This window comes from Hylobates moloch, unplaced genomic scaffold (genome assembly GCF_009828535.3).
Source record: "Hylobates moloch isolate HMO894 unplaced genomic scaffold, HMol_V3 SCAFFOLD_11, whole genome shotgun sequence".
Taxonomy (NCBI): Eukaryota; Metazoa; Chordata; class Mammalia; order Primates; family Hylobatidae; genus Hylobates; species Hylobates moloch.
Window position 1 is genome coordinate 20,360,025 of NW_026652286.1, and position 27,621 is coordinate 20,387,645.

A 27,621-nucleotide genomic window follows, 5' to 3' on the forward strand; every position below is an offset into this window, starting at 1 on the left:
TTTGATGTAGGCAACCCTGCATCTAGAAAACAAAAGTTAAAACTCTAAATAATAGGTATTCTGACCTCCAGTATATTACAGTTGAATGTTAGGCTTTTTGGGTGCCTAATGCATTGAAGCAAACCCATACTTAAATTTTACTGGTAGGGTTTTGTTTCTACTTATTTTATAGCTATAAGAACTTTGAAATTCCTGACTCTAAAAGGGAAAAAGGCTTACAAGTGCTCCAAATGTTAAAATAATTTTAGAGCTCAAGGGAATTCAGATGCCTACAATTTGTGTAGCCAGAGAATGGTGAGGAAATAAATTCTTGGCAGTGGTCAGGAGCCTGGAGTATGGCAGATTAGGAAACAGGTGAACTGACTGCCCCCACTTCTGCCACTACCATGCTGGATGACCTTCAGCAGGTCATTAGACCTCTCTGGTTCAGTGAGCTAGGTAGGACCTTTATCTCTTCTATTCTGTGGTTATGACTCATGTCAGGCAGTCATTTTATTAATGTGACAGGAATGGCTTCAGGCAAAAAAATCAAAAGGATTTCATTTTCAGTATGGATCTATGCATCTATTCGGCAGGCCCTAACTAGTAGATGATCAAAGCTCTATTTCTCTTCTGGCCCCACATGCGTTGAGGACATTCCTGCTGTTCCTTAAGAGCTTGGGATCTGCCATCCGCTTGGAAAAATTGGCTTTACCTGATGTCCATGTTTCGGGGCTCTGCTTTATTCCAATTTGAAAAGGCATTAGGAATTCCAACGGATTTGCTTATTATACCTCCCAGTTAACTTGTTATAGCTCCTAATTAACATTAACTAATAGTACCCAGGGTGATGAACATTAACTAGAGTGCCTTAATTACCAGAAACAAAACCACCCTTGGAAACGTGGATTACCCAGCAAGTCTGTGTTAGGGCATGGCTTGGGATAGCAGTATAGATTTCCTTTCTGGCTTTGCAACAAGTGCTTCTTTTTTTTTTTCTTTTTTCTCTTTTTTTTTTTTTAATTATTATACTTTAGGTTTTAGGGTACATGTGCACAATGTGCAGGTTTGTTACATATGTATCCATGTGCCATGTTGTTTTGCTGCACCCATAACAAGTGCTTCTTGAAGTTTTGCAATTCTCTCATCTTAGATGCTTTTCACCTCCACCTCCCCCCTATTTTCCCATTGGAAATATATTTTGGAAAAAAAAAAAAAAAGAGCTCTGAATTTTTCTAAGAAAAAATGGTAACTATCACTTGTTACTCACTAACCAAAAATTTTCTTTCAGAACGCTCCAGAATAATCAGTTGAAAACAGTACCCAGTGAAGCCATTCGAGGGCTGAGTGCTTTGCAGTCTTTGTAAGTAACTTCTTGGTTTCTTGACTCACCAAGAGACTACTCTGGCTGTTAAAGGTGTAAAGAACTAGAATTGTAAGGAAAGAGGAGATTTATCCTTTCATCTGAGATAAAAACAGAGATAGCTAGTCGATGTTATCAAAATGTCCTTTGGTGAGGGAGAAGGAGGTGGTTCTGTTTACCTCCTCTCTTGTCTTAGAGGCTGAGAGAAAGCTACTGGGTATTCACTGCTGGGTGTACTTCCATGAACTTGTGCACTGCTGGTGATCAGCACCCCTTTGGAACCAGTTATGTGTGTACAGAAGTTTTAGTGTCTTGTGCCTTGACTGTCAAGAAACAGCCACAAAGAGGTTTCTGTTTCGTGTGGTAATGATAATCAGAACAAATCGACTGTAATTCCTCAATTTGGTCAAGAGAGCTTCTCAGAAAAAATGAAAAAGTATTCTTCAAAACAAGGAACTTCATTAGCTTCTACTAGAATAATGAATACAAATTTGCATTGCCTCACTTCGTGTCCTAAATACCAAATACAATGGGACTCTGGGGCATAGTTTCTCTAAGTGTGGTACTTTGACCACACTTTGCAACAGACTCACTAGGGGGAGATTGCTAAAATGCAGATCCCTAGGCTATATCCTAGAAGTAATGCTGGTTTTCTTTTTAAAGGTAGAATTCAGAAGTCTGATTTTAAGTAACAAATAATCTCCCCAGAAGCACTCTGAATAAAAAATGTTAATAGTTATCACCCTTATGTGTGCTGGGATAAAATTGCGTTTTAGTGACATCACATATTTGTATACAATTTGTCTCTTAGGTTTTGTATTCTACTTTGAAATAACTGCAAATATTAGGAAATGCACGCAAGTTAGAAAATATAGCGTGAAAATGATTGAGCTGCTTGTCCCATCAGTTTGCTAACATAAAGCTATTTTTAACTGCACCAAAGAGACATCCCTGGAAATTATAAATTATAGGTTACCATTTGATTTTAGATGAGATATTCTAGTAGTTAATGAGCAATGAATGTGAAAATAAAAATATATGCTGTACAGTTAAACTGTAAACCGTATCTAACCCATAAACAAGGAATATCCATTGTGTTGGCCATTCAATTCTTAGTTGAAATGAAAGTTTAATTTAAGGTGGTTGTATTAAGTAGCTTCCTTCACTAAAATGGTAAGTTATGGAACATAAGGATTTGTTTTTCACCACAGCTAATTGGGTAGGTTCTAGGTAGACTCGTAAAAGGAATCAATGGGAATGAGTTCCCTTATAGAAATGTTATTCGGCTGACTTCACACACTCTCTCAACTCAGGTGGATGTACACAGGGCAAGTCATCTGACCTCTCTTGGACCTGAATTCATCAGGCATTTTAAATAGTCATGTTTTCTTTTGCTTCTTAAGAATGTATTTTACTTCCAGACCTGCATATTGAATTGTCATTTTGTAAGATTTAATAATCAAAATACTCAATTATTTTGCCTAGTTTAAAGGGTAATAAAGAGAAGACTAAAATCTCATTTTCAACTGTAGAACAGAAAAATTATTCTCTCTAATTTGTGGTCAATAAGTACATGAAAGTACGAGACATTTATTGGTAATGTAGATGATTTAAAATGATGTTTTTCACAGAAATCATAGGTTTCTCTTCATGTTTTAAAAAAGCATACTGTGCTTATCATTCATGGAGCAAATTGCTTAGTTTAAATTATCTCCAAAATTGGCATGAGTGTATGGAGTGGAGGTAAAACAAACTTTTTTTTAAAGGCATTGGGATGTTTTCATATATATCAGAAACACAAGGAGCTGCTCTGGGTCAGGCCTGTTTTCTTTAAGAAGGAGGTGCTCATGCATTTGTTAGTAGAGTGGGTGCAGTGGTGAAGTTAGATAGAGTTCTCTCATGGTGTAAAACAGTCTTATCAGCACTTGAGTCATTTTGAAAATCTGTTCTTCAGATCTGAATTACATGAAAGATTTCATTGTGGTTTTGAATAGTGCTTAAAAGAAGCAAAGTTCATTAGGGATTGAGATTGACCAGAAGTGGTTTGATGCAAGTGTATGTTTGATATTGACTATAAAATCTGAAAGCCAATTGTTGATACTAATAAAAAGGTAGCATAATTGCCTCCCATAAAGTTAAAATAACTAAAGCATTACCTCAGCAGGGTATTAAAATGGTATGTCATAATTATCTCCACTAGAAATTTTTTAACATCAGATTACATTTTTATTGACTATTAAAAGATCTCAAAGATTAAATTTCCTAGGTTTTTCTCAGTTTTAAAATATGTTTATAACACTTACATTATTGGTAAGTTGGAACAGAGAGAAAGGAGATCTTTTGATTATACAGGTGTTTATTGATAACAAAGACTTTCAACAGTTAAATATCTGCATTTAATATTATTTTGTTACTGTAGTTTGTTTAGACAAGAAATTTAAAAATACATGAGTCTCAGTCAATTGTAAAATAGGCTTTTGAGAATAGAAAATAGAAGCATGTTTTCCAGACAAAAATAACAAAGAAATTGAGTGAATAAATATGTTATTCACCATTTAACAAGAAAACTGCGATTAATAAAGCAATAGTTTAATCTCTTACCACATGGAGTTTAAATAGAAAAATACCTTAATAAACCCTCATATTCTTTCTACTTTGTAAGATAGCTGATGCTTTTCAGCATCTACTTAAAGAATTATAGTATTTTCTTCATCTGTTAGGATGAATACTAATAGAATAGATCATTGTTACAAAGCCACACTGAGACAGTGCTCTGAAGCACTGGTCTCAGTATAAGTCCATACTCTTCACTTTTATGGGTGCCTCACCACACCCACATGTGAATTGAGAGATAAGGATTAATCATTTGAGTCACCAGAAATCGTTTTTCTCATTTAACCTCTTATTTAAGAGTTTCATTTTTCCATAGTTCTTTTTAATCCCTACTTATGTGTGACTTCACAATTTTTGGAAATTTTTAGTACGGAGGAAATTGTGTCCGTGCTTTTATTGTTGTATTATGCTATTTTATTGTTGTACCTGTGCTATTTTGTATAGAGGATAGCTTTATTACTGTCTTAGCTCAAAATTCACCTAGTTTTCTAGCAGTAAGTTAAGGCTGTCTTTTTTCCTTGATGACACAGAATTCACAAGAGTTTAACGGTTGTATACAGTACTGAATTTATATTAAAAAGGCACTGACAACTTTCCTTGTTATACTATTTTCTGTATCAGTGGAGGCATTGTAGGTATTTGGAGGTGCCTTACATACTATTTTATTGAATATGAATATACATCATCAATATGATAAACAATTTAAACTTTTCAGCTGCAGTAACACTAAAGAACTTCAATTTGTAACGAAAATACAACCCAAACCCCTTACCTAGCCTATAGGGACTTATGGAATGTGGACCCTGTTTGCATTCCCAGCCACATGTGTGTCCCTGGTCCCTCTACTCCCCTCCTCCTGTGTTTTAATCACTCTTAACCTTCTGGGAGTTGCTGGATCATACTAAGTTGGTTTCTGCTACTGGGTCTCTGCCTTGGCTCTTTCCTTTGCCTAAAACACTCCTTGCCCAGCTCCTACTTTGACTCATTCTTGCTTTTTCTTTAGGTCTCACTTTAAATGTCACCTTAGAAATACTTTTCTTGACCAAATGCATTTTGAGTAACTACCCTCCTCCTCAGAGTCCATCAGTCTTTAACCGCAGTGCCCTGTTTATCTACTCCAGAGGTACTTTTTAAAGTACTTCGTTATCATTTTGTAACTTATTATGTTGTATGTCACCTCCGCCACTGGAATGTCAGTCTCTTGAGGACAGGCCTCATGCCTGTTGTGTTAACTATTTTATCCTTTGTACCTAACAAGATGCTCAGTTTAACTGTGTTGAGTGAATTGCAGGTAATTAAGTTATCTACAAGTATAGTTTAGCTACATTAATATTTATTTATATAATATGCTTAATTGTATGCTTATGTATTTAAGTCTTTTTCTTCCTAAGAATGGAAAAGTTCCACGAGGGGTGTGTGTGTGTGTGCGCGTGTGTGTGTGCACACATGTTTGAATGCACTCCTATCTGCTCATTAAAGCGAATCTCCTAAACAGCTCTGTAGGCAGTACTTTGCCGCTCTGTAGCCAGTACTTGGCCAGTCTGTTATGTAAAAGTTGCCTGTCACAGGGCAAGTTCTAAAAGCCCCAAAAATAAACAAGTCTAAAAATGTGTGTTTCTAGGTACATTCTTAAGGCAGCTGCTCAGTGTCCTAAGCTCTCCCTTTTTAGGTGTTCTTTCAGTTATCTTGACTCTATTAGAAAGAAAGCTTCCATCAGATATTCACCAGGACCAATGGTCTTTAACCCCTGCTAATCTGTCATTAGGAAGGGAAAATGCATCTGGGGCTGGGAGCAGTTAATTGGGACCAGGGGCCCAGGACTTGACTGTGGTGGAAAGGGGCAATTATGGCAGGAACTGAAGTTGGAACAGCACAAGGAAACAGGAGGCACAAAAACCACTCTAAAACTCAGAATTTCCTGAACCCGAAAGTTGTCAAACTATTTCTTCAAAAAGATGCAGTCATTTTGAATTTTTAACCAGTTTTTTTTTCTGTTCTGTAATTTTCACAAAGAAGTCCAAGGTTGTGAGGCATGAATATAAGTAATGAAGATACATCGGCAAGGGATTTGTGAGGAAAGCTGTGATTTGCCTGGCACATAGTGTCCCTCATCATATTAATACCAGATTGTCTTTGCGTTGAAAAGCAATTATTCCAACAATTACATCTTGTTGTGCCAACAATAATACATAGGACTTAGTTTCCTGATTTTCAGATAGGGACTTAATTTTAAATATGAGTAATCCTATTAGTAAGGTGTTCTTAATTCCAAAAGTTTTGGAAAAATTGAAGAAACTTTAAAGCCACAGTAACATTGATTCGAGGAGCTGCTTGATTTTTCCAACAGATAATTTGACCTTAATAACTGTTAATTTTGGCACACTGATTTTTCAAAAGCACTTAACTGCTAAGAGAAGAGGAAAAAGTTGCTTTGCCTGTGCATGACACTTACATTTTTAACTTGCCTAAAGGTAATAAGGATGATTGAAAATCTATTTAGATTCTTTATTGCTATACAAAAATTTTAAGTATTTTCTAATCTTTCTCCTTGGTACAGAATCAGAGTAGCAACTAAATTCAATGTCTAATGTTAGTTATAATGTAACATTGGAAGTAAAGTAGCTTATTTGGTCAGCTTAGTTTCTTTTTTTTTTTTTCTATGTCTGATAATTATGCTCTAAAACATAATTTCAATATGAACTTTGCAAGTGTTTTTAAAAAATATATCTTTCTGCTATAAAGTTACTTCTTAGCCAAAAGCCAAAGATAGTTGAAGAATATAGATTTGGATACATGCCATTCTTATGAAGGAAGAGAAAGAACTGAGTTTCATACACTATACAGATCATGAAAAAGTTATTAGATGTTATGAGGACTTCTAGTAAAATTAAAGATGGTCATTTTTATAAGTCCTTTTTGTTTTGAAAGCTTTGAGTTGTGAGACTTGAACTGAGTAATTTCACTAGAATTTGTTACTGAACATGGTTGTTTCTGTTTCTGTTAGGCGTCTAGATGCCAACCATATTACCTCGGTCCCCGAGGACAGTTTTGAAGGACTTGTTCAGTTACGGCATCTGTGGCTGGATGACAACAGCTTGACGGAGGTGCCTGTGCACCCCCTCAGCAATCTGCCCACCCTACAGGCGCTGACCCTGGCTCTCAACAAGATCTCAAGCATCCCTGACTTTGCATTTACCAACCTTTCAAGCCTGGTAGTTCTGTAAGTATCTATCCCTTTTAATTCCATATATTTGTGTTAATTGGGGTACAAAAACAGATTTCTTCTGACAGATTATTATCAAAGCACCTCGCTGAATATGCTCCTGAATAGTTAGTGCTTTGGGAGCTGCTTTTGTACAATATTAAACAGAATAGGATAATTTTAAAAATTACTAGCTGATGATAATTGTTGAATCTCCCTAAGATAAATGACCAGTTATAATCATGAGGAGAAATTGGGTCATTTAGCACACATTTATACAGCTTTTACTTGTGTCCCAGCAGCGTATTCAATGTTAAAAGAAGGGAAATCATTTCGAGGTGTCCATACAAGTTAGTCCCAGGGATATTTTGTGTTTTCCACTTGTTCAGAGAGTATGTGATGCAGCGTGTTTTTAATCTTCCAAGACATAACAAAATAGTGCTTCTTTTAAAATCTGCTGGAGATCTCATTGGTGTAAACTACACACTTCCTCCACACCGTTACCCTCATGTCCTCAGTAAGAGAGCTCATCAAATTTTTCTTCATATATTTAAGAGCTAATCAAAACTTTATTTTGATGTGAATAAATATTAATCTTCCATGTATGTACCATATTTCCACTAGAGATACTTTTCTCTTTCCATGAGGTAGTCTGTGTTTAGTGAATCTGTGCAGTGTACATAGCAAGAGATAACTACCCAATGTCACTTGTTTTCTGTGGTCAACAGAAAACTGTTTAGCTGTTTAGTTGTTGATATGTTGAGCTACATCATTCCTTTACACACCAACTCAGACATATAAAACAATGATAATAGTTGCCAATGGGAGGTGGAAAAGTCATTTTATACTTTTTTTCCCCCATAGGCATCTTCATAACAATAAAATTAAAAACCTGAGTCAACACTGTTTTGATGGACTAGACAACCTGGAGACCTTGTAAGTATATTCATATTTTGGGCAACTACATTGTGATATTGAAAGTATAATTTTGTACTTCATTGCAGAAAAAAAAAATATTGGCCTTGAGTTCAGCTCCTTATTAATTCACTTTGATACCAGACTAAATTCTTGCTATCAAATAACCTAATTATGAATACTGATCTAAGTCCATGGCTAAAAATGGCAAAGTGTGAATTGCATATTTTCCCCCAAAGAATACACATTCAAAACAGCTCAATCTACAAAGATTTATACCTTTCCAGAAATGTTGGTTTTGTTAAATGTATGACAGTTTTGGAAGTTAGAAACTTCTAAAATGAATTCTGGATAGTTTTATTTTTTCCATGATCTCAGTTGCCTTCTAATTGTGAACACTGGGTTTGAATACTATATCTGCTTTTACATATAACAAATGAAGATTTTATATTCTGCTATGATACTTCTGTTGTTGTTTCCACGAGCGAAAGTGTTTGAGACCTCTGGCTGTTTCAACTGTACATTGCACCACTATATAAGTAAAAGGCATTGTGTAGCTGTATATAATTGAGAATAGGATCTTTATTTTTGTTCTTTTAGCCTATATTAGTTGCCTTTATTGCCTTTACTCAAAGATAATGTAATTTTTGCTGTTGTGATGAGTAAATGATTCAGAGAAGGTCCCAATTACATGGGTGAGTAAAACCTGACTGGAATGCTCAGGGTTTGTAGTATTTTATTTGAGTGAATTTTCTGGTTAACTGTCAATTAATGAGAAGACTTAAAATCTTTTAGGACTCTATTAATTCACTTTTCTATCTAAATTAGAGGATAGGAAACATTAATGGATATATGAAAGTTGAAAATCTTGTAGAAGATAGTTCCAAACTCAGATCTCCTTTGCTAAGTGTGTGAGTTCTAGTGTTATAAATAAAAGATTGAATCGGTTTCCTAATCCTAAGCTTGTACACTATTTCAATTATGTTAAAATTAAACCTCTTCCCAGTTAAATTCTTATTTGCCATTTTTTCTTCTATGTTACAAAAAGGAAAAGGAAAACAATAGGTCTCAGAGGAGCTGAGCTTTTAATTTTATTTTACTTTCATTCTGAAATCAATCATGCTAATCATATGCCAGTGTGCTCTTTATGTTAAAAGAAATTAAACTTTAAACACTCTCAGAACTAAGACTTTTCAGTACAGATCACTATGGCTTGTCTTTCTCTTAACTAATATAAAATTACCAATAATTCATAACCTGTATGAGGACAACAGTTGTGTGAATCTACCCTGGTCCTTCTGATTATTATTATTATTATTTTTTATTTTTTTGAGACGGAGTCTTGCTGTGTCACCAGGCTGGAGTGCAGTGGCATGATCTTAGCTCACTGCAACCTCCGTCTCCCAGGTTCAAGAGATTCTCCTGTCTCAGCTTCCTGAGTAGCTGGGACTATAGGCATGCGCCACCACGCCCTGCTAATTGTGGTATTTTTAGTAGAGATGGGGTTTCACCACGTTGGCCAGGATGGTCTCGATCTCTTGACCTCAAGATCTGCCCACCTCAGCCTCCCAAAGTGCTGGGATTACAGGCATGAACCACTGTGCCCGGCCTCCTTGTGATTATTTTTATCTCAGGTCATCACGCTGATGGTGGAACTGAGGTCAGCTGCTCTTATACCAGAATTTCAGGAAGCCACTGTGAACTCCAAATGGAAACCTCAGTTTCACACTGTCATTTACAAATGGATATTCAATGAATTATATTCTAGAATGCATTTTCAGAGAAATGCTATTCAGATGATTTATGTATTTAATGCATCAGTAATACATGATTTTGAGAATTCTTTGAACTGTAAAAACATCATGGAAGAAGAATGATTTCTCTCTATTCAGTATTGTAAGAAAAGGTGTAAATTCAGTTAAACTCCTACATGGTTTTGAATGACGATATGGTTGATAAAGAAAGATTATCATACAGAGGATATGATTTTAAAAAAGTATGTCTGTAACAAAATGCCTTATGAATTATGACCACTATTTAATATTTTGATATATTTTCACCCATTTTTTTCTAGAGACTTGAATTATAATAACTTGGGGGAATTTCCTCAGGCTATTAAAGCCCTTCCTAGCCTAAAAGAGCTGTGAGTATTGCTTCATTCTCTTTATGTCTTCATATCCCTGAAACTCAGGATTTAATGTTCCATCAATGAGATTTTAGAACATCTTGTTCCATTACGTATAACCATAATGCATGCACACAAACACAGATAATCATAAAGTTGGATTGTGTTCGATGACAGAGACAATTTTGAGTATAGATTGCTGTATAGGGTTAGATGCTGGTAAAACAAGAAGGCCTGATATACAGTGTCTGCCTTTAAGGAGCTTGTAGTCTTAGTCTTACTGGGGAAACTGATCATGTTAAGACAGACAGCTGTTTCTAGGTAGAAATAAATGCTGAATGTATAGGATAAATAAATCATTCTGGAAGAATACCTAATTGAAGTTTGGAGTTACTGCAGAAAGCGTCACCAAAAGGAAGGAGTTTGACTGGACTTGAAAGAATAAAAATATTTAAACACAGGAATGAGGGAGCATTTTTGTTTTTATTTCTTTTTGTTTGTTTGTATGTTTTGAGACAGGGTCTCACTCTGTCACCCAGGCTGGAGTGTCACGGTGCAGTGGCATGATCACAGCTCACTGCAGCCTTGACCTCCCAGGCTCAGGTGTTCCTCCCAACTTAGCTTCCTGGGTAGCTGGGACTGTAGGCATGCACCGCCACGCCCAGCTAATTTTGAAATTTTTTCTAGAGATAGGGTTTCATCATGTTGCCCATGCTGGTCTCAAACTCCTGGGTTCAAGTGATCCCCTCAGAATGCTGGGATTACAGGCATGAGCCACTGTCCCCTGCCTGAGGGAACATTTTGGACGTCGGGTTTGTCATGGGTAGAGTTAGTGACTGTATATGGCACAACAGGGACTGTGTGTCATGAGCTAGTTGATGGTTAACATTCTAAGATGCATTGCCAAGAGGGTAAATACAGGCTACAGTGAGAGAGATTTTGAGGTTAGAACACCTGTTTCTCATGGTCTAAAGCTTTTTTTTATGATGAAGCAACAGATAAATGCATATGAGGGATCTGATAGATACCAAGCTAAGCAGTGGGTTAAAAAAGAATTAGGTATGATACCGTAAAAGATAAAATAAAATTAAAATTTGAGATTTCCTATGCTTTTGAAAATTTTCATGTAGTCATTATCAGTTGTATTTTATATAATGCTGAACAGCAGTAGATACTTGGGTTTTATTTTGCAAGAGGATAATGCATTTCAAAATACTTTTCTCCTATCTTTCTAGAGGATTTCATAGTAATTCTATTTCTGTTATCCCTGATGGAGCATTTGATGGTAATCCACTGTTAAGAACTATGTAAGTATTTTTGAAAGTTTCTTTTAATGTATAATTATGTGAAGCTGTGACCGTACAATGCCAAACACCCTGATAAAGAATGAAAAGTCAGGCTTTTAGATATATGTACATTGTGAACATAGATTTAATATTAGAGTGCTTGTGAACATATGAAAATTTTACTTTTTTTGGATATTTTCACAGACATTTGTATGATAATCCTCTGTCTTTTGTGGGGAACTCAGCATTTCACAATTTATCTGATCTTCATTCCCTGTAAGTATATGAATTTAAAAACAAACCTGGATATTTATACAGTTGTTTTAGTGGAAAACAAGAATTTATTACTGGAACTCCAGAAAACAAAATCTTTAAAATTTTTTTCTCCCTTGGGCAGAATTTATAATTGTTCTTATTTTTGTGAATACTTGGCCAAATTATCACACTTTCAAGTACATTCAAGAGATGAAACTAGTTTTATTTTTAGTTATAGTTGCACTGTAATTTTAAACTGTTTAAAACATAAAATATGAAAAAAATTTAAAAATTACTTTGTCTTTCTCCATTTCTTAAAGAGTCATTCGTGGTGCAAGCATGGTGCAGCAGTTCCCCAATCTTACAGGAACTGCCCACCTGGAAAGTCTGTAAGTAAGGCCCTTTGAAGAGGGGTTGTATAAAGATAACACTGCTGGACTGCCAGCAGGGTGCCAGGGTCTTTTAGTGACAGTGATGGGTTTATGTTGATTCCTCCAGTTTCCCTTTGTATATATCATGCATGGAGAAGAATATATTGGGTTTGGGGTCAGTGAGCTTAGGCAGAGTAGAGCCGATTATGTGGATAAGATCTGAAAAGTTCACAGAAAATACAAGGCATTAACAAAGTGCCAAATTAGAAGCAGTGCTTTCAGAATTTAGAAGTGGGAGCAATCGATGTAGACTACTTCACGGAGGAGGTAGAAGGTTTGAATACTGTCAGGTTTCCCAGAGCTGAGTCTTTTATTTAAGGCAGGATTAGTAAAACTGGAAATACCAAAAGTATTCTCAGATAGCATATAGATGAGCAAATATAGCTGGAATTGCATGTTTATAATAGGATGGGGGTGGTATGGAGAAACCGGAGAATTGTTTGGTATTAGACTTTGAAATGACAAGCCTTGAACGTTGCACATTTGGTTGTGGCAGTTTCCCAGTGAGTGGTCTGTGCATGAGTTTACAGGTGCACTTAAGATCTTGATGACCTCAGCCCTCTAGACAGTCAGATGGGGCCTGAGGCAGCTAGGGCCTCTAGCCACAGGAGTCTTACTGCAGCGTGCCATTTAAATGTTACAATGGTCACACGTGACAATATATTTTTTAAAAAAGAACTTGGGAAGCACTGAGGTAAGGAGTTTAAACTTGACTCTTAAGGCAGTTGGAGGTGTTGAGAATATTTGAGGAGGTAATGTGAGGAGGGTAAGGAGAAAGAGACTAGAGATGGGGAGAACAGTGAGGCGGCCGTGGGAATAATAGTCCACCTGACCAGATGAACACATTGAATTATGAGAGCCCCAGGTCTTTAATCCATCACTGGATTTGCACTAGGACAAATAGCATGGTCTGTCTGAGATTTCTCCATCCCTCTCTGCCTCACTTCACTTTTTCTGAAAGAATTAGATGCTAGAAACACAACAGAGGAAGAAATAACAGGAACTGGTGATAGACTACAGAAGTGAGGGGAATAAGAGAACATTTTCGAATGCTGAGCCAGTCTGACTGAAAGAAAAGACAGAAACAAGATTTGGGGGCAGAATGCAAGTTGGTTTCAAAGGTCTTGGGTGTAAGAAGGTGACAACTTGCAATTAACTGTGATCAGACTGTGTGACTGTAGATTAGTGTTTTCCTCCTGGTCCATGTGGGAAATCAAGCCCGGTATCAACATCTAATGTCACAAGTGTTTTTGAGTTACTGTGAAGATGATATCAGAATTGAGGTTCAGTTCACCTTCCTGCATGTCTAACTTTATGGAATAATTAGGCCATGGGATGTATAGAATCTAGTCCATATGTAAATATGTGAGCACTTTTTTTTTTATTATTTTTCTATATGGGAACAAATTTTGCTTAGTATCTTGAGTTGAATTATTTCTTACATGAATAATGTTTTTCCACAGGACTTTGACAGGTACAAAGATAAGCAGCATACCGAATAATTTGTGTCAAGAACAAAAGATGCTTAGGACTTTGTAAGTTGGATTCTTCTTCCCTTCCCCTCATACCTTTTGTTTATATATTCACACATGTTCAATTTTATTTTAAGGATCTACTTTCATAAGGTGGTTTTGAGGTATAATTACTTCTTAGTTGTTGTAAAGGAGCAGATATGTGAGTCATCTCCAGGGTGGGTAATGTGCATTTGAATTAGCTTTTAGGGTTTTGAATATATCATATACTTGTGACTTTATTTTGAACAAAGTAAAACCAAGATAGGTTCTTTCTTCATTTTTTCTCATCCTGCTCTTTGTCTTTATTCTAGTTTCTCCAGGGGTAGCTCTCCTCATAGTCTCCTCCTTTCATCTGCAACCTAAGCAGAGCCTAACTCTTTATTCAGTCTGGAATGAACTAAAGCATGTCGCTTTCTAAAAACTTTAGGCTGACCTAGAAACTAAAAGTAAATAAAGGATGTAAAAATGTCTCCAGAATAAACAATTAAGTTATTAAGTTGTTAATAAGTATTCAGTGGTGGGATATAGTAACAAAATAAATGACTGATTGATTAAGCCAGTAAAGTCACACATCCACTTAACAATAGGAATACATTCTAAGAAATGTGTCATGGGGCAATTTTGTCATTGTGCGAAAATCACAGAGTATGCTTACACAAACCTCGGTGGTTTCTTCTACGCACCTGTGCTATATGATATAATCTGTTACTCCTAGCCTACAAACCTGTACAGCATAATACTGTACTGAATACTGTAGGCAATTGTAACATAATAGTAAATATTTGTATATCTAAACATAGAAAAGTTAGAGCAGAAATATGGTATTATACTCTTATGGGACCATAACATTGTATATGGTGTCTGTCATTGACCAAAACTGTTATTTGGGTCATGACTATAATTTAGTGATGCAGTGGTGTATCAAACTTAAACATAATGATCACTGTTGAGGAAAAACTGCAGTGGGACTGAAAGTTAACTAGTTCTGGTGTTTGATGTAATATAACTGTTTTTTAAAATGTTGATAAGCATACCATTTCTCTTAGAGCTTTTCAATAAAAGAATATATAAGTTATTTATGGGATAACCAATATTGAAAAAATACAAATTTTTAAACTGTATAAATATAAATTTAAAAAAATGTAGCTTTACCACTTAAATTTTATGTATTTTGTATATTTTTCTATATTTACATATTTAATTTTACATATTTATGTTATGTACTTATATATATACTTTATAGAAATATATTTTTACATATTTTATGGTGTCTATGCTCAACAATATATTCTTGAACTTTATCAATCTTAGGCTTATTGTATCACTGAGGTATTTGAGAAGCTGACAAGTCTTAGGAAAAAAATAATTGTTTTTCTTATTCAGGCATATCTCTTTATTACTTATCTTATCTCTGCTTTCAATGCTTCTGAGTACCACTCTTTTAATATAATATTCTGATAACATAGCATTAATTTGTTAATTTCCATTGTTTCAAGGGACTTGTCTTACAACAATATAAGAGACCTTCCAAGTTTTAATGGTTGCCATGCTCTGGAAGAAATGTGAGTTGGTCTTTGACTTACTCCTTTTGCTGTGGTATATTGTTAAATTTGTTGAGCATTTCATATTTTTAATAGATGGCTTCAAGAGTAAGAAATTAGAAATTCCTGTAATCAGATGTTCCCATAAATAACAGGTCAAATTGAACCAGATGTGTTCGTGCAACCAGCATATATTAGGCACTTACCTATCAGGCATCCCATGAAACACTATGTGGGAAAAGTTGGAAGTTGGCATATATTTAAAAGAAATAGAAAACGAAAACTTGTCCAGCTATTGAGGGAAACCAGACATGAGTGCCAATTCCCATCATGTCCTGTGTTGCACAGCTCTGGTGGAAGTTGGTTGGGAGATGGGAAGAGGGAGGCATTAATTCTCCCATTTTCACTCTATGTAGTCCTGTAACTTTATTCCTATACGGTATTTGTCATAGTTGTGTTGTCTTGGTTCCTTTTCTCCCTGCATCATCTTCCTTCTCTTATGCCTGAGTGGGGTTGATGGGGGAATTTAGATAGCATACCAGTTAATTCTCAGTATAATATGGGATGAAATACCAATTAGTCTCTTTCATTTTATAGATGAGAAAAGGGCAATTCTCTTTCAACAAGATCACTGTTACATAAGAATAGTTATTTAAATTTAGAAAAAACTCAAATAAGAAATGTTGTAATGTTATTTTTCAAAATAGAAAGTAACTTTTTTCTTTTTCTCTATCCCTTTCTCTTTCCTCCTCCTGCTCTCTTCTTTGTATTTGTCTTCGTCTTTCTTCTTCTTTTTTTTATTTAGTTCTTTACAGCGTAATCAGATCTACCAAATAAAGGAAGGCACCTTTCAAGGCCTGATATCTCTAAGGATTCTGTAAGTTTGTCTGCGATTATTAAAGACAATAAATTTTTTCCAAACTATGTTAATATGTTGTTATGATTTCCATGTTACTAGAAATACTTAAAGATGTAATTTTAATTTCAGCCTGAACAACATGGTGAAACCCCATCTCTACTAAATACAAAAAATTAGCCGGGCATGATGGTGCATGCCTGTAATCCCAGCTACTCGGGAGGCTGAGGCAGGAGAATCGCTTGAACCCTGGGGGTGGAGATTGCAGTGAGCTGAGATTGCGCCATTGCACTCCAGCCTGGACAAGAAGAGTGAAACTCCATCTCCAAAAAAAAAAAAAAAAAAAAAAGATGTAATTTGTGTTCAATAAATATTATTTTTAGACTTTACCTAAAATATTATTTTAGACATTGCAAGATTTTTAGACTTGCAACTTTATAAATAATCTTTCAATATTTTTTACTTTAGCTAATTGTACATTGGCAAGTAGAAAAATGTATAATGTGTATAACTGAAGTGATGTAGCTTGTTTGTTTTCAAGTTATAATAGTGAGGTTTGCCAATTCATTAGGGCAAGGGTAGGCAGACTACAGCCCATGGGCCAAATCCAGCCGGCTTCCTGGTTTATCAATTAAGTTTAATTGAACACTGCCAGGCCTTTATTATTAAAGTGCTGTCTAAAGCTGCTCTCACCCCACTATAGCAGAATTGAGCAGTTGCAGCAGAAAGTCTATGACCCACAAAGGTGAAAATATTTACTATCTGGCCCTCTACAGAAGAAGTTTGCTGACCCCTGCACTGGAGTATCTATCATGACAAATAGAGTTCATAAGCCACAGAAGCACTTATTTAAAAAAATCATTTGTATTTGACTACATATTTGTTCCAGGTACTCTCATAAGCACTTGGGAATATAGAGGTGACTGAGACAAACCTTGCCACTCACTATCTTCCTAGAACTTTAGCACAGAAACATAGTACATTAAATTAGTGAACATTTTTCTTTTCTTTTTTTTTTTTTTTTGAGACAGGGTCTCTCACTCTGTCACTCAGGCTAGAATGCACTGGTGTAATCACAGCTCACTGCAGCCTCCAATGCCTGAGCTCAAACAATCCTCCTGCCTCAATCTCCTGAATAGCTGAGGGACTATAGGTGCACACCACAATCTCCACCTAATTTTTTCTTCTTCTTTTTTTTTTTTTTTGGTAGAGATGGGGGTCTCCCTATGTTGCCCAGGCTTGTCTCAAACTCCTGGGCTCAAGTGATCCACCCACCTTGGCCTCCCAAAGTGTTTGGATTATAGGTGTGAGCTACCTTGCCCAGCACAACATTTTTCTATTATAGAAAAAGTTTGAAAAATTGATAGTGAAGTGAAATTACATATATCGAATACAGTTTTTTAGTATATCCCCTTTAAGAAATATGACATGCACTCTACGAGAAACTATTTAATTGGTAATTGGGTTGCTGGATCATCTCAAGTTGTGGACTAACTTTCTGTAAGCCTGGGCAGTCATAGGGAAGAAGACTTGCTCCTAGTTGCCATCACTTTTAGAAACTGGTAAGTGACAATAAGAAGCTGGTCTTTTGGTGATTTGGAACCAAGTGTGTTGAGTTTCCTTGTTATCTAGGAAATGTGTCTCGGAATGAATTTACTCAATGTTTAAATTTCCTTTAAGGTTCAGTGTGTGTTTGTAGATTATTTCTGTTTTATTAATTCTATAATATCAGAATTTCTCAGGGTGTGTTCCTGAATACGGAGCTGGCTCTACTGTTGATGCAATTTTTATTTCCTGCTTAGGAAAAGAAGGGTATCTGCAGCCCTCCTGGAATGCTCTTGTTTGCATATTGATTGTTTGTCTTTTCTCGGAGCCTTATCACTAACCTTTGAGAAGGCAAATAATATGAAGTCTGTTTTTATTTTCAGCTTTTTCAGAAACTGGGCTTTTCCTTGCTGAGTTAGCAGTACCAAAGGTTATATCATATCATTTATATTTTTGAATTGGTATCAGAATGATAAAGTGGGAAAATTCACAACTGTTTTGAAACAGATGCAAGCTAGAATTACTGCTGTACAGAACATATTCCAAGAAATAGATTGTTGTGAAGGAGAGGCTTTCAACATAAACATGAAAAAATATTGCTGGGCGAGATTGAAGATCTATGTTATCTTATCAGCGATATTGTGTTACTACCTCTAATTCTAAAGTGTAGTCTAAGTAAGTGGCATTTTGAGTGTTTATTTGAAAGATTAACATGTTGCTCTTATAATTGCAGAGATCTGAGTAGAAACCTGATACATGAAATTCACAGTAGAGCTTTTGCCACACTTGGGCCAATAACTAACCTGTAAGTAGATGATTATGCAGTAATGTCATGAAAGTAGTAACTAGTGCTATAGAAACATCCGTTTTAACATTGTGGAATCAAAATATTTTTCTGTTTAGTTATTCCCTTGTATAAATGCTAAGCTGTATTTATAGTAAAGTCTTCTTAAATGGCAAGATACATGCTAGAACTATAATTTTAGCACCCCCACTTGATCTTAGGGATGTAATATTTATGATGTTAATACATATACAGATGTTTTTATGTGATTTATATATTGGGCATTAACTTGAAGTCTCATTCATATTTTAGAGATGTAAGTTTCAATGAATTAACTTCCTTTCCTACGGAAGGCCTGAATGGGCTAAATCAGCTGAAACTTGTGGGCAACTTCAAGCTGAAAGAAGCCTTAGCAGCAAAAGACTTTGTTAACCTCAGGTGTGTTTTTGCTTATTTTTCTTTTTTGTTGAAGTTATGGTAGGCTCCAAAATTACAGTGTCCTGGTTTTTTGCTGTGGTTCTCAGATTTTCTGATAGGCTATAATTTAAGGGTGTTTTCTATCTCAATCTTTGCAAATTTGGTGAAAAATAGAACATGAATATTATTCCATAGTCTTTAAGAACATGAACTGGAGCCCTTGATGGCCTCAAAGAGATAATACAGCTATTCACCAGAATGGTTTTTTAATACAGTGGACTTTTCATTAGCAATAAAATGGCAGAAACCATGTAAATGTGAACCTGCAGAAAACAATGCTATAATACTTCATGAAGATTTTGGAGTTATGGGGGACTGCATTAAATATAATAGAGAATATTGTTATGAGGCCAAACGTGGTGGCTCGCACCTGTAATCCCAGCACTTTGGGGAAGGCCAAGGTGGGCGGATCACTTGACACCAGGAGTTCAAGACCAGCCTGGGCAACATGCTGAGACCCTGTCTCTACAAAAAATACAAAAGTTAGCTGGATGTGGTGGCACATGCCTGTAGTCCCAGCTACTTGGGAGGCTGAAATGGGAGGATCACTTCAGCCTGGGAGTTCTAGGCTGCACTGAGCTGTGATTGCGCCATTACACTATAGCCTGGGTGACAGAGCAAGATGCTGTCTCTAAAAAAAGAGAGGTAATATTATTGTTGGAGAAGAGAATAAATATTTTCATTACATTTATTTAATCAAGTAAATGTATTTAATGGTATAAAGTCACAAAAGACCTGGGGCATTAATTTTAAGTGAAACTATCAGTTTCATATGATAAATTGAGCATAGTTAATACATTTATAAAAGGAGTCATAAGATATTACTTTAAATTGCAGTACTGCTGTTAAATTTTAAACAGTTTGATTTACATCCAACTGTTAAGAGAGATCTTATAGAAAGGGAGAAAGTCTCGGTGTCATCTGATACCAGAGCTGTTTTCACAGATGAGGAAACTGAGGCCCAGAGAGGATGAATGACCAGCCTAAAGCACATGACAGATCTTTCTGACTTCTTGTCTGAGGTTTTCAAAGTTTAAAATACTTTTACAAAACAAAACCGTGTCTGTGGAGTTGCTGTTCAGTGTAGATTTTACAACTTTTTTTCCAGGTCTTTATCAGTACCATATGCTTATCAGTGCTGTGCATTTTGGGGTTGTGACTCTTATGCAAATTTAAACACAGAAGATAACAGCCTCCAGGACCACAGTGTGGCACAGGAGAAAGGCAAGTGCATGAGTTTTAAAAAATAGAACACTCCTTTAAGGCATTGATTAAAGTTTAAAATTACTTTGTGAATGATCAATAGGAAATCTGTGAGAAAAATTGCATTCTCTGGCCAGGCGTGATGGCTCATGCCTGTAATCTCAGCACTTAGGGAGGCCAAGGTGGGAGGGTCATTTGAGGCTAAGAGTTTGAGACCAGCCTGGGCAACAAAGTGAGACTCTCTCTATATAAAAAATTTTTAAAACTAGCTGAGTGTAGTGGCATGTGCCTGTGTTCCCCACTACTTGGGAGACTGAGGTGGGAGAATCCCTTGAGCAGAGCTCAGGAGTTCAAGGTTGCAGTGAGCTATGATTGTGCCAGTGCATTCCAGACTGGGTAACAGAGCAAGACCTTGTCTCTAAAAAAAACCAAAACCAAAAAAAAAATGGCATTCACTATTCTACCAGCATCTTTAATGTGTTATTGAGCCTTCTATAAGGAGAACTCACTTATATACAGAGAAAATTGCAGGAAAATATGGTTCTTTTGAGTTGCATAAGGTTTTAATTAAACATGCTTTGTGTTATATGTTCAGGTACTGCTGATGCAGCAAATGTCACAAGCACTGTTGAAAATGAAGAACATAGTCAAATAATTATCCATTGTACACCTTCAACAGGTATGCCCGGCCTATTTTTTCACAGTTACTCATGTTAAACAAACATTAGGCAAATATATCTAAATATGCTGGGGATAGATGTGATTTCTGTAATAGGGATGATACTAGAGGATCCCGTGAGGCCTTCTGATTTGTGCTTTATGTACCAACCAGCAGCTTAGGAATCTTTTGCAGAATCTCAGGCCCAGACCTACTGAATCAGAATCTGCATGTTAACAAGCTCCCCCAGGTGAAGGTTGTACACGTTAGAATTTCAGAGGCAATTTCTTAATGCTCCTTTAACTCTGGGACTAATTCTGTAAGTTAGTAGTCTGTGAAGATTGTATATGTGTGCTTGATGTAGCCTTGCCTTTCCTTATTTCCCCTCATTTACTTCATTAAATTTTGTAGTCTTGGGAAAGTTATTAAACTGACACCACATATTTGGTCATGATTGTCATAGTCTGCCTAATCTACTAGAGAAGATGTATTTATAATTTTACTGTAAAAGGAAGGCTTAAATATTTTAGTTAAATTGTGTGCTACAAAGTAGATTCCTTTGTTGGTATAATATCACAGGATAATCTGGACATTAATTTTATGACTCGGAATTATAAGTATTATGGATTCACTAGTGATTGCTGCTGAATTGTGAGCTTCTTAAGGGGCTGCGTATGTATTTTATGAATACTTTCTTTTGTAGAGAGTAAGCCCTAAGTTACTAGATAAGCGAATGCAATTGGCAAGAATCATCTAAGTTTATGTAATTTATTTTATTGTGTGTTAGTGTCTATATTAATTTTTAAAGGTTGGGGTGCAGTTTGCTTACTTGTCTCACTGGAGTTCATGTGCCAGAGAACGTACATAAAGAACTGATGATCCAGTGAGAAGGAAACAGGTTTATTAAAGCGGGGGCTGGACTTCAACATGCAGCATTTCCATTTCTTCCACCCCAAATGTAAACTTGGAGATTGGCCAGGAGGAAAGCTGGTCTGAGCTCATCTCCTTGGGCTGCCATGGGGATGAAATGCAGGCCTGCCTCCCCCTACTCAGTTGTAGTAACACACAGACACCGATGTGCTTGCTGCAGAAACAGGAAGTGGAGGAGAGCTGGGATCCTTCTGTTAGCACCAGAGGAGGCAGCAGGCTTCCAAAGACAGGGACTGGGTGGAGGCTGCTTCCCAGGCTTTTTTGGAAAAGTAAGCTTTCTCACCCGTAAAAGGGTTCTCAAAAGGTGTCCTATTCTCTCAGGTGGATGAGCTACCCCTCCTTCCATGAAGGATAAGTTTAGATAACAGAGAGAAAGGTGATAACGAGCTTTCTCTTAGCACTTCCTGAAGGGGGAATAAAAAGGAAATTTAAAATAAGAGTTTCTTGCATTATTTGGAAGTCAGATAAATGGTTCAGAACTGGCTTTTGAGGTCCGTGAATATCTTAACAACTTAAAACATTTTATTGGATATATCATTTTTATGACAGTTCATAAAACATGTTTTTTAGACAATTGTAATACATAGTTTTCATGTGTTTCATAGTCAAAATCTTGTTTTTCTTTTCTAATTTTTCAGTAAAACAGTTGTAATTTGTGTCATAACTAGCATGTCAAAGTCAGTTACTGGAACATAGAGTTCAGCGACTGAATGAGTTCTTGCAATGCTAGTTTGTATTATGTAGGATTTTATTGTACATAGCTTTGTATGAATAGTTAACATCACCGAGGTGTAGTCCTAGCTATATTATCTTACTGAATGGCCTTTGTCAGATCAAATGCTTTGAAATATCAGTTTCTCTGGATGAAAAATGGGGATAATTATACTATCTTAACCTGCTTCATCTGGTTGCTTTTGAAAGTCATAAGAAAATATATAAAAAATAAGTGTAGATACATACATATACATACATGATTATAAAGTATATTGGGGCTAGAAAGGAAGAAGAAAAGGGAGCTAATATTTATTGAAGTCTAACCATATATCCAGCATCCTGCTTAGTTCCTTTTGTGTATAATTTTACTTAAGCTGCACAACTGTATGAAACAGGCATTATTATCCACAAGTGAGAAAATGAATACAGGTTAAAATTTATACAATTTTAAGTTGCTTTCTTAAGGTAAAAGTAGCAAGTTATGAACCATCGCATTCCAGACCCTCAGTCTATCAAATACCTCTTATGCCCTAGATATTGTGCTATGTAAATTAGCTTAGATGCAAGAAAAAATGAAAAATTTCATCTAAATATCACTCTTTTTTTTTTTGAGATGGCGTCTTGCTCTGTCACCCAGGCTGGAGTGCAGTGGCGCAATCTCGGCTCACTGCAAGCTCCGCCTCCCGGGTTCACGCCGTTCTCCTGCCTCAGCCTCTCTGAGTAGCTGGGACTACAGGCGCACGCCACCACGCCCGGCTAATTTTTTGTATTTTTAGTAGAGACGGGGTTTCACCGTGGTCTCGATCTCCTGAACTCGTGATCTGCCCGCCTCGGCCTCCCAAAGTGCTGGGATTACAAGCGTGAGCCACCGCACCCGGCCTTAAATATCACTCTTTATCAAATATTTAATAAAAGAAATATTTTATTTATAGCTTTGTCAAATATTTAATAAAAGAAATTAAAGTCAGTTTATTTTTAAAATAGCCTGGTCCATGACCAAAATATCTTAGAACTAGTAATCAGTTCATTTTTGTTCAAGTGGAGAGGAGATTTAGTCTATATCATTAGTTTTTCTATCAAGCCATATCATTTTCTAAATTGTTTTCTAAGTTGTCTTTTATTTCTCTCTCTCTCTCTGTGTTTTGTTTTAGGTGCTTTTAAGCCCTGTGAATATTTACTGGGAAGCTGGATGATTCGTCTTACTGTGTGGTTCATTTTCTTGGTTGCATTATTTTTCAACCTGCTTGTTATTTTAACAACATTTGCATCTTGTACATCACTGCCTTCGTCCAAATTGTTTATAGGCTTGATTTCTGTGTCTAACTTATTCATGGGAATCTATACTGGCATCCTAACTTTTCTTGATGCTGTGTCCTGGGGCAGATTTGCTGAATTTGGCATTTGGTGGGAAACTGGCAGTGGCTGCAAAGTAGCTGGGTTTCTTGCAGTTTTCTCCTCAGAAAGTGCCATATTTTTATTAATGCTAGCAACTGTCGAAAGAAGCTTATCTGCAAAAGATATAGTGAAAAATGGAAAGAGCAATCATCTCAGACAGTTCCGGGTTGCTGCCCTGTTGGCTTTCCTAGGTGCTACAGTAGCAGGCTGTTTTCCCCTTTTCCATAGAGGGGAATATTCTGCATCACCCCTTTGTTTGCCATTTCCTACAGGTGAAACGCCATCATTAGGATTCACTGTAACGTTAGTGCTATTAAACTCACTAGCATTTTTGTTAATGGCCATTATCTACACTAAGCTATACTGCAACTTGGAAAAAGAGGACCTCTCAGAAAACTCACAATCTAGCATGATTAAGCATGTCGCTTGGCTAATCTTCACCAATTGCATCTTTTTCTGCCCTGTGGCATTTTTTTCATTTGCACCATTGATCACTGCAATCTCTATCAGCCCCGAAATAATGAAGTCTGTTACTCTGATATTTTTTCCATTGCCTGCTTGCCTGAATCCAGTCCTGTATGTTTTCTTCAACCCAAAGTTTAAAGAAGACTGGAAGTTACTGAAGCGACGTGTTACCAAGAAAAATGGATCCGTTTCAGTTTCCATCAGTAGCCAAGGTGGTTGTCTGGAACAGGATTTCTACTACGACTGTGGCATGTACTCACATTTGCAGGGCAACCTGACTGTTTGCGACTGCTGTGAATCGTTTCTTTTAACAAAGCCAGTATCATGCAAACACTTGATAAAATCACACAGCTGTCCTGCATTGGCAGTGGCTTCTTGCCAAAGACCGGAGGGCTATTGGTCCGACTGTGGCACACAGTCGGCCCACTCTGATTATGCAGATGAAGAAGATTCCTTTGTCTCAGACAGTTCTGACCAGGTGCAGGCCTGTGGACGAGCCTGCTTCTACCAGAGTAGAGGATTCCCTCTGGTGCGCTATGCTTACAATCTACCAAGAGTTAAAGACTGAACTACTGTGTGTGTAACTGTTTCACCCGTCAACCAAAATCAGTGTTTATAGAGTGAACCCTATTCTGATCTTTCATCTGGGAAGCACTTCTGTAATCACTGCCTGGTGTCACTTAGAAGAAGGAGAGGTGGCAGTTTATTTCTCAAACCAGTCATTTTCAAAGAACAGGTGCCTAAATTATAAATTGGTGAAAAATGCAATGTCCAAGCAATGTATGGTCTGTTTGAAACAAATATATGACTTGAAAAGGATCTTAGGTGTAGTATAGCAATATAATGTTAGGTTTTTCTGATCCATAAGAAGCAAATTTATACCTATTTGTGTATTAAGCACAAGATAAAGAACAGCTGTTAATATTTTTAAAAAATCTATTTTAAAATGTGATTTTCTATAACTAAAGAAAATATCTTGCTAATTTTACCTAATGTTTCATCCTTAATCTCAGGACAACTTACTGCAGGGCCAAAAAAGGGACTGTCCCAGCTAGAACTGTGAGAGTATACATAGGCATTACTTTATTATGTTTTCACTTGCCATCCTTGACATAAGAGAACTATAAATTTTGTTTAAGCAATTTATAAATCTAAAACCTGAAGATGTTTTTAAAACAATATTAACAGCTGTTAGGTTAAAAAAAATAGCTGGACATTTGTTTTCAGTCATTATACATTGCTTTGGTCCAATCAGTAATTTTTTCTTAAGTGTTTTGCGATTACACTGCTAGAAAAAAGTAAAAGGCTAATTGCTGTGTGGGTTTAGTCGATTTGGCTAAACTACTAACTAATGTGAGGGTTTAATAGTATCTGAGGGATTTGGTGGCTCCATGTAATGTTCTCATTAATGAATACTTCCTAATATCATTGGCTCTACTAATATTTTCTAATTTGTTGATATGTCACCTAGCAATAGTTTGGATTATATAGAAAGTAAACTGTGGTCAATACTTGCATTTAATTAGACGAAACAGGGAGTAATTATGACACGAAGTAGTTATGTTTATTTCTTAGTGAGCTGGATTATCTTGAACCTGTGCTATTAAATGGAAACTTCCATACATCTTCCCCATACTATTTTTTACAAAAGAGCCTATTCACTAGCTCAGAGGTTGAACTCTGGTTAAACAAGATAATATGTTATTAATAAAAATAGAAGAAGAAAGAATAAAGCTTAGTCCTGTGTCTTTAAAAATTAAAAATTTTACTTGATTCCCATCTATGGGCTTTAGACCTATTACTGGATGGAGTCTTAAAGTTATAATTGTTCAATATGTTTTTTGAACAGTGTGCTAAATCAATAGCAAACCCACTGCCATATTAGTTATTCTGAATATACTAAAAAAAATCCAGCTAGATTGCAGTTTAATAATTAAACTGTACATACTGTGCATATAATGAATTTTTATCTTATGTAAATTATTTTTAGAACACAAGTTGGGAAATGTGGCTTCTGTTCATTTTGTTTAATTAAAGCTACCTCCTAAACTATAGTGGCTGCCAGTAGCAGACTGTTAAATTGTGGTTTATATACTTTTTGCATTGTAAATAGTCTTTGTTGTACATTGTCAGTGTAATAAAAACAGAATCTTTGTATATCAAAATCATGTAGTTTGTATAAAATGTGGGAAGGATTTATTTACAGTGTGTTGTAATTTTGTAAGGCCAACTATTTACAAGTTTTAAAAATTGCTATCATGTATATTTACACATCTGATAAATATTAAATCATAACTTGGTAAGAAACTCCTAATTAAAAGGTTTTTTCCAAAATTCAGGTTATTGAAAATTTTTCATTTTATTCATTTAAAAACTAGAATAACAGATATATAAAATGTGTTAATCTTTGTGCTATACGGTATGAAATACAATATTGTACTCAGTGTTTTGAATTATTAAAGTTTCTAGAAAGCCATCTATTTTGCCTTAATTTAAAACTAGGTATATTAATGAATTTAGTTTTAAAGTAAGCAAATTAAATATTTGTAAGTGGACAGTATTAGAAGAAATGCTGGAGGTAACCATTAGAAAACACTTTTGATATTTATTTGTCAACATATAAGAACATTTTGCTGAAATTTAGAAATAAGGTTTTATCCTAAGTCTGAACTATACTCATGGAAAACAGATTATGAAATTTCAGAAAAACCATTGATTCAATCTTTATCTAAAAAGCAAATGATTAAAAAATTTGTACGATATTAAATGTAGTCAGTTGCCCAGATGCTTAGAAATACTTCAGTATTTACAATCATTAAGTCCTCACTTTACAGATGAGAAAACAAAAGGCTTAATGAAATTTAAGTGAATCCCTGAGTCACAGCAAATTTGACCCCAAACCAGAACCCAGTGCCTCTTCATTCGGGACATAATTTTGCGTGTGTGTTTGTTTTAAATTTCATATATGCTTGAAATTTCCATAACAAAAAGCAGAGTAGTATAATTACCCCGCCTCCCCACCCTTCACCCCATACCTGTCACTGCTTTGACAATTATCTGCAGCATGTAGTGAACCTTGTTTCATCTTCATCCTACTCACTAACCCCCTCCAATCCCTCTGCCCCTTGCATCATTTTGAAGCAAATTTAAGACATTATATTGTTTCATCTGTAAATACTAATGTCTAGGGATAAATTTTTAAAGTTGAATAATATATTGCCACAGGGCTAACTGGTGATGGAATTATTTAAGCAAAAGTCACTCTTATACAAGTTTCCAGAACCAGCAAAACATAATTATCTCAAATATACCATGGCCAAAGTACTAATTGTATGAAAAGATGTCACTAAGTCAATACCCTAAAACTTAA

General features: G+C 35.9%; 1 protein-coding gene and 1 long non-coding RNA gene across 4 annotated transcripts in view; one reads left to right on the plus strand and one right to left on the minus strand.

The window, feature by feature from the left end:
* Nucleotides 1–26,725, plus strand: part of LGR4 (leucine rich repeat containing G protein-coupled receptor 4) — a 109,348-nt gene extending 82,623 nt beyond the window's left edge. For 2 of the 3 annotated variants that reach the window (XM_058446693.1, XM_058446692.1), the window contains exons 4-18: nt 1,271–1,342; nt 6,960–7,175; nt 8,022–8,093; nt 10,147–10,215; nt 11,433–11,504; nt 11,688–11,759; nt 12,059–12,127; nt 13,633–13,704; nt 15,180–15,245; nt 16,030–16,101; nt 18,359–18,430; nt 18,722–18,847; nt 19,995–20,110; nt 20,685–20,768; nt 23,543–26,721. In XM_058446693.1, the coding sequence (XP_058302676.1) occupies nt 1,271–1,342; nt 6,960–7,175; nt 8,022–8,093; nt 10,147–10,215; nt 11,433–11,504; nt 11,688–11,759; nt 12,059–12,127; nt 13,633–13,704; nt 15,180–15,245; nt 16,030–16,101; nt 18,359–18,430; nt 18,722–18,847; nt 19,995–20,110; nt 20,685–20,768; nt 23,543–24,819 (2,527 nt within the window). In that variant the 3' untranslated portion in view covers nt 24,820–26,721. Of the gene's footprint in view, nt 1–1,270; nt 1,343–6,959; nt 7,176–8,021; nt 8,094–10,146; nt 10,216–11,432; nt 11,505–11,687; nt 11,760–12,058; nt 12,128–13,632; nt 13,705–15,179; nt 15,246–16,029; nt 16,102–18,358; nt 18,431–18,721; nt 18,848–19,994; nt 20,111–20,684; nt 20,769–23,542 lie in introns of all 3 variants that reach the window. The other variant, XM_032166378.2, reaches the window with a different exon arrangement.
* The window catches only part of LOC131384618 (uncharacterized), a 36,193-nt gene that overhangs the window by 8,425 nt on the left and 147 nt on the right, over nt 1–27,621 (minus strand). The gene's annotated exons all lie outside the window — the stretch shown is intronic.